General features: G+C 40.0%; 1 protein-coding gene across 1 annotated transcript in view; it reads left to right on the top strand.

Moving 5' to 3' along the window:
- The window catches only part of mthfr (methylenetetrahydrofolate reductase (NAD(P)H)), a 31,748-nt gene that overhangs the window by 5,097 nt on the left and 13,955 nt on the right, over nucleotides 1-12,696 (top strand). Inside the window, 4 exon segments of the mRNA NM_001102994.1 lie at nucleotides 6,055-6,282; nucleotides 8,842-9,080; nucleotides 9,964-10,074; nucleotides 10,172-10,365. Coding sequence (NP_001096464.1) covers nucleotides 6,065-6,282; nucleotides 8,842-9,080; nucleotides 9,964-10,074; nucleotides 10,172-10,365 — 762 coding nt within the window. The 5' untranslated portion in view covers nucleotides 6,055-6,064.

The raw sequence follows: 12,696 nt of genomic DNA, 5'->3' as shown, positions 1-12,696 counted from the left end.
TTAAAGTATGCTGTGCTTACAAACAAACATAGCAGAGTCATCAGTCTTGATGAGTACTGATCTGTCTGCCCTTTTATAAGGGCAACATATGGTATTGATGGAAAAATTAGTTACTGGAGATTAGTTAAGGTGAAAGATAATGTTTATTTGACACAAGGTCTGTGGATCATGAACAAAAGGGTCAAAATTCCAAACAAAGAATTTATATAGACTTTTCCCTTCAAAGCATGCATAAGCAAACTTATAGATAAGAAACTGTGTTTTTCTGTTGATCAGGTGCTTTTCTTCTCAAGGCCAAGGTGGGAGTCACCAAAGTTAAGAACAGAAACCATCCAACTCAGGGGGCTTCATGGGCAAATCTTCATACACAAATTGTTTTCTGTTCTTTTACAAAGAACTCTTTAATGCTAGGTTAATGCCATTAAAAAAAGTTTTCATTTTATTTAAAACTTAAAATCACAGTATATTTTATAGGGAATACATGCTGTAGCCTTGGAATATAGTAGCGTATATGTCAACCCAAACATTGTGTTACAGAGGCAAAAAATTCATTTAAACAGAGTGCTGATAATCTTCTGTGCATGGTGACCACTTCTCAATGACATCACTGGGAAACAAACTGCACCAGTTAGTGGATCTTTTGGATCACTTCAACATGATCAGTATTGTCTTTTTCCATAGCCCTAAAATGCACCTGTGAGTTTAAAATGGCCAGTGAAGCAGGGATATTTCCAGACTAATTGGATGATATTTACAAAAATTAAGCTTTGAATTTTAGAGAAATAAATTCCATACAGGTACTCTGCCTGGCACAGTCTTTATACTAACCATTTATATCTGACTTGCAGCATACTTGTACCTTCCCAGAAAGGCTTGTTATTTAGATTTATACATTATGAAAGAAACGAATATTAATCAAATATCTGGGACAGTTCTTTTGTATGCTTGCCATGATACTCCGGAACATTAATGTACATATTGTATAACATGCTGTACCAAGAATAGATGTGCTGTCTTTATTCTCTTTACCATATGGTGGGAGTCCTGTTCAGGAATCTTAACTATTATGTATTTATAAAATCAGCACAGAAGCAAACAGTCCAGATAACAGCAAGTAACCTATCCAGTGTATTTAAGATAACTGTCTTAAATACTAGACAAGAAGTCTAGTAGTAATAAAAAAAAAGAACTTAATAGTTTGTTTAGATACCATGAAAGTATGCTGGTATATATTTTTTTAATGTACAAAGCACGCTTTTGAAGGAAATATAGTGGCACTTAAAGTACAGTAGCACTACAAGTAAGACCTTCATGTAACTGCAACTCTAAAATGAAGCTGGCAAAGCGGTGGGTCACCTTCAGGTTAACTTTTAGTATGTTATAAAATGTCCTATTCTTAGCAACTTCTCAGTTGGTCTTCATTTCTTGTTTTTTACAGTTTTTGAACCATTTGCCTTCCTCTTCAGACTCTCTTTAACTTTCAAATGGGGGTCACTGACCCCAGCAGCCAAAAGCTATTGTTCTGTGAGGCTACAATTCCATTGTTATTGTTACTTATTACTTATCTTTTTATTGAGGCCATTTGCCAATCATATCCCTGTCTCTTTCAAACCATTGCCAGGTTGCTAGGTTAAATTTGACTATAGCAACCAGATGGCTGCTGGAATTCAAAACTGGAGAGCTGCTAAACAAAAAGTGTTACAAAGTTTAAAAACAATGAAAATCTTGGCTTTGGGTTAAGTATCTGGTGGCAGGGGTAAGTAACCTTAGCAACCTGACAGCATTTTTCAGCCGTAGTGATAAAATTAAAAACTAAGAAATTATAACTGATCAGTTGCAGATTGTGTCAGAATTAACTTAGTATGATGTTCACAGTGATCATCTATGGCGAACTGCCCCATTAAGGGCAGTGTTGGGAACTAGTAGCTATTGTCAGTATTCCTAGACACGTCAACTTTGACTTTGTAATCTGAGCAAATCAGAACATTGTCACCTGAGTTTTTACTTTTTTTCTGTTTTTGCTTTATCAAAATTAGGCCATCATGTCTTGGTAAAAGGTACCCCTTCCAACATATAACCTTCAGTACACAGGGCTCAGGGAGACTAATGAGTCAGAGATTAAAGTTTAACTGCAAAAGTTGCCACAAAGCACTTTGTGTTATTGGGCCAATTATTATATGGTGATTATGCCTGTGAATCGATTTAAAAAAGAAAAGTCTATCTGAACAAAACATTTATATATTACATGCAAATGTTTGGGATCCACTGGCCAAATAAAATTTAGTTAATTTTTTTTATGTGAAAAGTAGTTAACAACTATTGTACGAATCAGTATGTTTAAAAAAGCATACAGAAAAAAATCTGAAATTTTGCACTGTTTTTTGCCTGCTAAATAGCTCAGTTTGGTTTTACACCTTGTACAAATTGTACCAGTGGAAAGGTAATTTGTCAGCATTACCATAGCTGGCATGCATTCTTCAGAGCTAGTGGGATCATAAATGTTCATCATCATCCAGATCATCTCCCCCCTTCCTCATCCCACTCATTTAGGCTCCACTGCGCAAACTGTACACAGACACAGAAGTAAATGTTGTACATATTACACATCACACTAGGATAGCACAAACAAACCTAAAAATAGTCCACATTAAGCCACACACCCCAAAGACTAGTGCCACACTTTGCTGAAATCTTTAGCCTCTGCCCCTACTCTGGAACCAGTCTGCTATTTTGCGTGCACTCAGAAGCATTGTCTCCATCCAGTTGCAGGAAGATATCAGCAAAAAATTGCGAAGGTTTGCATTTCATAGCTGATATCTGCCAAACTGCTTGCATCCAGTCGGAGACGATGCTTTCAGGTACAGGCAAAGTAGCAGGCTGGTGTAGCCCTATGTGGCGCTAGCCTAAATGTATCAAAACACACTGCTATCAAATTTTACAGCATTCAGCACTATGTATTTTGTGCTTTTGTAAACAGGCTGGAAAATTTTTATTTGAGACCATAATTCTCTGATTAGCTCTAGGAATCAAGAAACAAAACATACTGAATTTTGCATTGTCACATTGTTCTGTTGTGTTGTACAGTACAGGTATCGGACCCCTTATCCGGAAACCCGTTATCCAGAAAGCTCCGAATTACGGAATGCCCGTCTCCCATAGACTCCATTTTAATCAAATAATTCAGAATTTTAAAACTCATTTCCTTTTTCTATGTAGAAATAAAACAGAACCTTGTAATTGATCCCAACTAAGATATAATTAATCCTTATTGGATGCAAAACAATCCTATTGGGTTTAATTAATGTTTTATTGATTTTTTAGTAGACTTAAGGTATTGAGATCCAAATTACGGAAAGACCCCTTATCCGGAATACCCTTGGTCCCGAGCATTCTGGATAATGGGTCCTATACCTGTACTTGCCTTAGGTCCTTCTGCTTTCAAAATACAGGTTGAGTAGTCTTTTCAGATGTGTTTTGCCGCAGTTGATCAGGAAGAGGCATTTCACATTTTCAACAGTAATTAAGACTAGACTACAGTTCTGTATCAGTTAAACTATTACATCACCTTGTCTATGAAGATTCTCATTCATCCAGGTCATGATATGCAGTATCTAGAAGAATTAAGTCTAAAACAACTGGACTTTTCTGAGTATTACATCACCTTCTTTACGAACAAACTAAAAGGGTTGAGGAGACCGCCTCATACGTATGCAAATAAGTCATAACAGGATTCTGGGAACAAATTCCTTTAGGGACTTTTCTAAGAGCCTAAAGGAATTTGTTCCCAGAATCCTGTTATGACTTATTTGCATACGTATGAGGCGGTCTCCTCAACCCTTTTAGTTTGTTCGTGAATCCCCACTCCTGGCTCTACCTAAGCTGATCAGAAAACCCTGCACTACACTGATGAGCCCCAAGAAGGGCGAAACCGGTCTGTAGTTGGGAATCTGATCAGCTATTATCCTGGCTTTTGCATTGAAAACCCAGTGGGTTTTAGTCTATAGTCTATAGCATTACTCTATAGGATAAACCCATGTAAATGGGACAAGCCCATGTAAATGGGACAAGCCGATGTAAATGGGACGTTTCTAAGAGCCTAAAGGAATTTGTTTCCAGAATCCTGTTATGACTTATCACCTTCTTTACAAACACTTTATCCCATTGACACCCCTAAATACACACTTCATCATTGACACCCCCCTACCACTTCAATATGTACAACTACAGTAGTGTTACATACTGGGCCACATTCAGAAATCTGAGTGCACTTTCCATTTCAATTTTTCATTTTCTGGGCCCACCCAGAATAGTACAAAGGCTACACAGACATGAGCACTAAAGAACAGTAAAACACTTTTGACCAAAGGATTATTAGTGACCAGGGCCCCCTACCTAACTAAAGGTCATTGGTTGGCAAGGCAGGCCAAGCCTTACCAGTTTAAAAAAAAAAAATAAAACTAGGGGCCAGGGGAAAAAAGTAATATTGGTCTTTAGTGGAAGTTATTTTTAAAGTTCACAGACGTTGTTCTTCCTTCTTCTCGGTCAGCTTCTTCATTTTCCTCCAGGGGCATCCTCTTCTGTAGCATTAGCAGCAGATTTTTCTGCATCCAATTGGAGTAGCAACTGGCCACCAATGAATGAAAGGTGAAGTGCAGCACGGCATGGTCTCCATGCTGGCAGCCCTGGTTCTGTTTACAAAGCTTCTTCTGCATCTGAGCCTACTGTATACAGCAGGGGTCCCCAACCTTTCTTATTTGTGAGCGACAGTCAAATGTAAAAAGACTTGGAGAGCAACACAAGCATCATAAACGTTCATGGAGATGCCAAATTTGGGTTAAGATTGGCTACTAGGTAGCCTCTATGCAACTAGTGGCTTACAGGGGGCTTTATTTAGTAGTAAATCTTGTTTTTATTCAACCAAATCTTGCCACCAAGTCAGGAATTAAAAAATAACTACCTGCTTTGGGGGCACTGAGAGCAACATCCAAGGGGTTGGTGAGCAACATGTTGTCCCTGAGCCACTGGTTGGCGATCACTGGTATACAGTATCATTACCCTATATCACACAGTACAGCTGGGCATCTAGCTGCCCTGCTTGCTGGCCAGCCTGCTATAGTAACATTTGCTAGCAGTCTGGTGTCCCCAGCATACAGTTCAAAAACCTCACCTACTCTGACAATAGCCCCCCCTGTAAGGGGCCTGGTGGCTAGCAGCTATCTACTGGAAACCTGTATTTATTTGCACATAAGATTAAATAAAGTACTTTTCTACTACATTCTTGTGTTCTTCCTACCTACTTGTACAGTCAGCATGTCATGAACATGGGGCATGCATAAGGGGAAAATTATGACACTGACTGATTTAAGATGGTGCTTCCATTTTTAAATCTAAAAGTAAGTAGAGATGCACCGAATACACTATTTTTGGGTTTGGCCAAACTGATACCTAATTTGCATATGCAAATAAGGCTACCGAAGGCACACAGAAGTTTTTACTTCTGTGTTCACTTGACCAAAATCACATGATTTTAAGGATTTGGTTCAGCCAGGCACTTGGATTTGGCCGGATCCGAATCCTACTAAAAAATGTGGAAACTTGGCAGAATCCCAAACCGAATCCTGGATTTGGCACATCTCTAAAAGTAAGCATTTTTTATATTGAACAAAAAAAACCAGCAACAAAGTGAAATGGTGGCATAAATTAATCCATGAAAACAAAACAAAAAATGCACTGAAACTGGTGGGACCATGAAACAAATTGATAAAATGGGGGAGGACGTTGAATTCGGGGCACAAAGAAAATAGTAAAAAAAAAAAAAAATGGCATTAAACTAGTTATAGAATTTCTGCATAATGTAAAACGAGGCAGCAGCTTGTGGAAGCAGAATGCATATATTTCTATTTTTAGTAGAGAGACTGTGCAAAACTATGTATAATTTTCAAATAGCAATTTAACTTGAGTTAATGTTGCATGTACTGAAAGATTTTGAAACTTTATGAAAATTACTAGAAAGAATTTAATAAAGCATGATTAATGTCTAAAATCTGTTTTTAGTGGTCTCAGGATGGTGAATGCAAACAGCAGTGATAGTGGCACAGCTAGCTGTAGTAGTGCGGAAGACTCCAAGGAAAGCTCCCGATGTTCCACACCAGTCCTGGATGTAGAACGCCATGAACGTCTCAAGGATAAGATGCGAAGGCGGGTTGAGGCTGGAGATAGATGGTTCTCACTGGAGTTTTTTCCTCCACGAACAGCAAGTGGAGCAGTCAACTTGATCTCCAGGTGTGGTCTCTGAAAGGTTTTTCTTTTAAGTTTACAATTTTACATTTAAGCTAAAATACTCTTGGTGAGTTAGCAGGACTCCAAATAAATGTGCATTTAAATGCACATAATAATCAATCAATCAAGTATTTCTCACAGAAAAGTATTGCAGTAACACATGTTTTGCTATACACATGTTTATTCCCTTTGTGTGTATTGGAACAGAACAAAAAAGGGAGGAAAAAAGCAAATTGGAGATAATGTCACACAACTCCAAAAATGGGCTGGACAAAATTATTGGCACCCTTAACTTAATATTTGGTTGCACACGCTTTGGAAAAAATAACTGAAACCAGTCACTTCCTATAACCATCAATAAGCTTCTTACACCTCTCACCGGGAATTTTGGACCACTCTTCCTTTGCAAACTGCTTCAGGTCTCTCTTATTGGAAGGGCGCCTTTTCCCAACATCAATTTTAAGATCTCTCCACAGATGTTCAATGGGATTTAGATCTGGACTTATTGTTGGCCACTTCAGAACTCTTTCTTGCCATCCATTTCTGGGTGCTTTTTGACCAGGGCTGTGGAGTCAGTAGATAAATTCTCCGACTTTCTGATACTTCCGATTCCACGACTCCGACTCCTCTGTTTTTAATATGCTAATGTATTTTATACATTCATACAGTCAATGAAAAGCATGCTTCATGGTCACTCAGCGTGTTCGTTTATGCACTGCGTGCATTGGGCTTTATTCTTATAGCAGAGAAGTAATTAATTATGACTGTTTGTGAATTAGGACATTTAAACTTGCCTTTTTTTTTTATTCCTATTTAAATTTAGTAGGAGTCGGAGTCGGTTCATTTTTCGCCGACTCCAGGTACCCAAAATTGCCTCCGACTCCTCGACTCCACAGCCCTGTTTTTGACGTATGTTTGGGGTCATTGTCCTGCTGGAAGACCCAAGATCTCGAACGCAAACCCAGCTTTCTGACACTGGGCTCTACAGTGCGACCCAAAATCCTTTGGTAATCCTCAGATTTCATGATGCCTTGCACATATTCAAGGCACCCAGTGCCAGAGGCAGCAAAACAACCCCAAAACATCATTGAACTTCTACCATATTTTACTGTAGGTACTGTGTTCTTTTCTTTGTAGGCCTCATTCCGTATTCGGTAAACAGTAGAATGATGTGCTTTACCAAAAAGCTCTATCTTGGTCTCATCTGTCCACAAGACGTTTTCCCAGAAGGATTGTGGCTTATTCAAGTACATTATGGCAAACTATAGTCTTTTTTATCTCTCTCTGGGCCCTCCTGGGTCTCCTGTCATAGTATTTCATTTAAATGTCGATGGATAGTTCGCGCTGACACTGATGCTCCCTGAGCCTGCAGGACCGCTTGAATTTCTTTGGAACTTGTTTGGGGCTGCTTACCCACCATCCGGACTATCCTGCATTGCAACCTTTCATCAATTTTTCTCTTCTATCCACGCCCAGGAAGATAAGCTACAGTGCCATGGGTTGCAAACGTCTTGATAATGTTGCGCTCTGTGGAAAAAGGCAAATCTAGATCTCTGGAGATGGACTTGTAACCTTGAAATTGTTGATATTTTTCCACAATTTTGGTTCTAAAGACCTCAGACAGTTCTCTTTTTCACTTTCTGTTGTCCATGCTTAGTGTGGCACACAGAGGCACACAATGCAAAGACTAAGTGAACTTCTCTCATTTTTCTCTGCTTTCAGGTGGGATTGTTATATTGCCCACACCTGTTACTTGCCCCAGGTGAGTTTAAAGGAACATCACATGTTTGAAACAATCTTATTTATCCACAATTTTGAAAGGGTGCCAATAATTTTGTCCAGCCCATTTTTGGAGTTTTGTGTGACATTGTGTCCAATTTGCTTTTTTTTTCCTCCCTTTTTTGTTGTGTTCCAATACACACAAAGGGAATAAACATGTGTATAGCAAAACATGTTACTGCAATACTTTTCTCTGAGAAATACTTGATTTACTGGAAAAATTTCTGGGGTGCCAACAATTTTGGCCATGACTGTAAATGCTACAATGATGTGTCAACTAGCTTGTCGGGGTTCAGAAAGTGCAATGATAAAGAAATCTATTTTATGTTTTAAAATTATGTATTTTGTGTGATCACTAGCATCCCTTATCAACAGTGTTCACGTGTATACTTCCCATTCAGATTATTGGGAGATGCTCTGCATATGGCAGATGGTGGTGATATCATGAGTGGAAAGACTATATAAGGCTGATGCTACATGGGGCTGATTTTCGGCCTGCAGAAAAACACAGGCCAAGAATCGGATAGTCTGCTGGCATCCGCCCTACCGGAAAGGAACCAGTGTGTCAGCCCCAATGCAGGCACACATGGTGGATATTGTCAAGGAAATGGGAGAGTTTGCATTTTAGAGCTCATATCAACCAAGTGTGCCTGCACCTGGGCCCACACAATAGGTGGTACAGGCAAGGTTAAAAGGCTGATGCCAGCAGACGGGCAGCGTTTTTCCTGCTGGCCGAAAATCGGGCTCATGTCGCATCTACATAACTGTAGTTTAATGCCTCAGGTTTGATCGAATGGGTTCAGGAGGCCCCCTCTTCATTGATGTGACCTGGCACCCAGCTGGAGATCCCGGCTCCGATAAAGAGACCTCCTCCATGGTTATTGCAAGTGCCGCAGTTAATTTCTGTGGGTTGGAGACTATTTTACACATGACATGCTGCAATCAGACTAAGGAGGACATTACAAAGCATCTCCATAAGGCAAAGCATCTTGGGTTGAAGAACATAATGGCTCTTAGAGGTGGTAAGTGCTTGTTTTTGTAGTGCAACATATGGTATATGTCACAAATATCAAAACATACACATACCTAAGGGTATTTTCTTGAGCAACAATTTGCTTAATTACCCAGAACAGCTAGTAAACCCAAACAGTGACTACAAAACCTATTCCAAGGCCTGGGAGATTTAAACTGAAAGCATTACTGCCTTATATTTTATTTATGTGTTGTCTTCATTTTCGGTTTATATTTCACCTTTATTGACTGATTTATTTATTTATTTATTTTAAATGAGTGAGAGTAGTAACATTTGTTTAAATGACTCCCTAAAGGTAACAAACTGCAAATAACAAATGCGAGTATAGGATTTTTTATTTTTTTTTGTCTGCCTAAAACAAAGTGCGTTCTCCGTATATGAATGGGAAATCAGCAGACACAGAAGTGAGAGGATCCTCCCAAATTCTGTTTTAGATCCATTTTTTGATCACAGATCAAAGTACATAATGTATAACAAGCCAGCATTTCATTTATTTAATATGGTTCACAGTAAATGTCTTCAGGTTAAATCACTGGGGAGGAGTTTTAGCTTGTTGGGCACCCCCAGGTGATCCTCTTCAAAAGGAACCAGTCTAAAGGTCATTTGGGATCTACCTGAAAAATAAAAAAAGATGACATAACCACTCCAGTGATGTACTATTATTTTACTCTTAAAGGCTTTAAACAACTCTGTGTTTTTTTTTTTTTTATTTGGTGCATTCCTAGTTTGCATTTCACTGTCCATCTTCAACTTGAAAAATGCAGTACTGCACTTATGAACAGCAACAATCAAAGAAAATATTTAATTTGTATAATATTGGTGGGGTGCAACTTATTTCTTGAATGTGCTTTTAATGTTGCTTTTGTTTCCAGACCCTACTGGTGAGGAGTGGGAGGAAGAGGCAGAGGGCTTTAATTATGCCGTTGATCTTGTTACGCACATTCGTCATGAATTTGATGATTACTTTGATATATGTGTTGCCGGTAAGATGTGATGGCTATTCCCCTCACAAATTGTGTCAAATATCTGCCAAATAAAAGCATAATAGTAAGGTTTTTTTTTTTTCCTTTCTGTAATTAGGATATCCCAGAGGACACCCTGAAGCAGAAGGCTATGACCAGGACTTGAAGCATCTTAAGGAGAAAGTAGATGCCGGGGCAGATTTTATTATCACTCAGCTTTTCTTTCGGGCTGAGACATTCCTTACGTTTATAAATGATTGTAGAGCTATTGGGATAACGTGTCCTATCTTGCCTGGAATCTTCCCAATCCAAGTATGTCCTTGATGTGAATGAAAAGAGTGCCCATTTTATATTACCTAAGTTAATTAGTATGAAAAGGCAACTTGGGGAGCATTGGGCTTTTCAAGAGTTTTGCTGACCCATGGCCATCTCTGCATATAGAGCTACATGTGCAGCTACACTTTACAATGAAGTATAATTCTGTGAGCATTCTCAAGATGCAAGCAGTGACTTCACAGGCAAATAGGCCATTTATATTCCTATGTAGCACTAGATTACACAACTTAAATTACAATTAAGTTGTAACAGAAATACAACTTTTAGCATAGCCTCTAAGCTGTTAGTCCTCTTATTTTAAACCAAATAAATGGTGAGTGCTTTCACAAAGATTGCTTCTGGACACAGTTATACCCCTGATAACCCCTGATAGTTGAGTCACTGGAAAGGGTTTAAGTAACAGAAGGTAGTAACACATATGTGGTACAGGTATGGGACCTGTTATCCAGAATGCTCAGGACCTGGGTTTTTCCAGATAAGGGATCTTTCCGTAATTTGGATCTCCATAACTGAAGTCTGCTAAAAATGATTTTTATGGGAGATGGCCTTTCCGTAATTCGGAACTTTCTGGATAATGGGTTTCCGGATATGGGATCCCATACCCGTACTGTAATCAGAAACTCATTATTTAGATAGAAGGATCAGAATTATGGCAATCTCCAATAGATACCATTTAAAGCAAATCTAATTTTGAAAATAATAAACATTGCATTGTATTTGATCCTAACTAAGCAGCGTTCTATTGATTTAATTTAGTGTTTAAATGATTTTAGCAAATTACAGAAAAACCCCTTATCTTAAAAACACCAGGTCCCAAGTATTCCTGATAATAGATCTAATATCTGTTCATCCCTTTTCCTCTAGTGTAGGGCATAGTATGTTTTCTCTTGCAGGTGTTTGTGGGACACAGGGACCGTGGGTATAGTATCTACCAGCAGGAGGCAGAACACTAGAAGAGGAAGAAGAGAACAAATTCCCTCCTCCCTGCTGCTATACCTCCATGCATATCCAGTTTTTCTTCTAGTGTGAAGGAGACAGGATCACATCAGTCCTCTGATTGTCTACGGCCAGATCCAATTTGACACCGGGGTTGACCTAGGGGTCTCCTCCAGGAGCCCCTCTATACAGGCTTCCCCTTTCGTGGGAGTAAAAGACTGCTGGGGCCATTAGTCTCTCAAAGAGTGGGCCATACAGATTCCCCGCCTTAGTCACAGGGTGCAGATGCTGTCCAGCACTTTCCAGACATCCGACTGCCTCCAGTTAGTAACCTGCTACAGCCTTGCCTGGCGTCCCCTTATGCTTCCTCTCCTCCGTGCGCTAACTGGAACTCAGGCGTTCCAACTCCTGGATACTAAGCGACTCTCCTCGCTCGCACATCTGGATGATGTCACTCCCTCATGCTGCACGCCTTCCTTTTGTGCCAACGCTTCACCTTCGCACCATTTCGCAGTTTTCCATCCTGAACACGCCTTTCACTCGGAGGGGTCCCCATAACCGCTCTCCATCCTGAACAAAGCTCTCCATCTCTGGACTCAGTCCGGGCATTAAAGTATCCTCGGACTACCATCTTGAATTCCTATCCAACCCACCAAACAGGTTTTTCATGTCCTGAATCTCCCGAGATTCACAAAAGCAGACTGCCTTTCTCGACATTGTGCAAAACTTAAGACATTAGACGAACGAGGGGTTTCAACCTATATCTCGTTCCGAAGAGAGATGGCTCATTCCAGTACTGGACCTCAACTCCTTCCTTAGTTTCTCCCATTTCAAAATGGAATCCCTACGATTGGTGATCACGACCACGAATCCCAAAGAATTTTTGGTGGCTCTGGATCAAAGATGCATATCTCCATTTTCCACCCCACTGAAAGTACTTACGATTTGCGGTAAAAAAATCTCCACTTCCATTTCACCGCCCTCCCCTTTGGGCTCACATCTTTACCAAGATCGTGGCAGCGGCCGTGGTTTCCCTCAGGTCTCGGGGGTATCCGGTGGAGCAAAGGGTATTCCTTCCACCAGACAAGATCTCCCGCATCCATCCACCCGATTTGCGATGCAAGTCTTGGGCCCAGTTGGAAATGCAGTGGAAAATCCTGGATCAGTAGCACTGTACAAACCAAAGGATCAAGATTCTACCAAAGATGAGATTCTCTATTGCATGGTGGCTCAACATGTCTCATTTACCCAGGGGGCAATCCCTTCAGGAGCCTCAATGGCGCCTTCTAGCCACGGACGCCAGCTGGGTTGGGGGGCATTTCTGGATCGGTTTTCAGCCCAGGGTACATGGTTGGCTTTGGAAGCACACCT

Source organism: Xenopus tropicalis, chromosome 7 (assembly GCF_000004195.4).
Source record: "Xenopus tropicalis strain Nigerian chromosome 7, UCB_Xtro_10.0, whole genome shotgun sequence".
NCBI classification, from domain to species: domain Eukaryota; kingdom Metazoa; phylum Chordata; class Amphibia; order Anura; family Pipidae; genus Xenopus; species Xenopus tropicalis.
The sequence above is the reverse complement of the archived record's forward strand: the minus strand, read 5'-3'. Positions and strand labels throughout refer to the sequence as shown.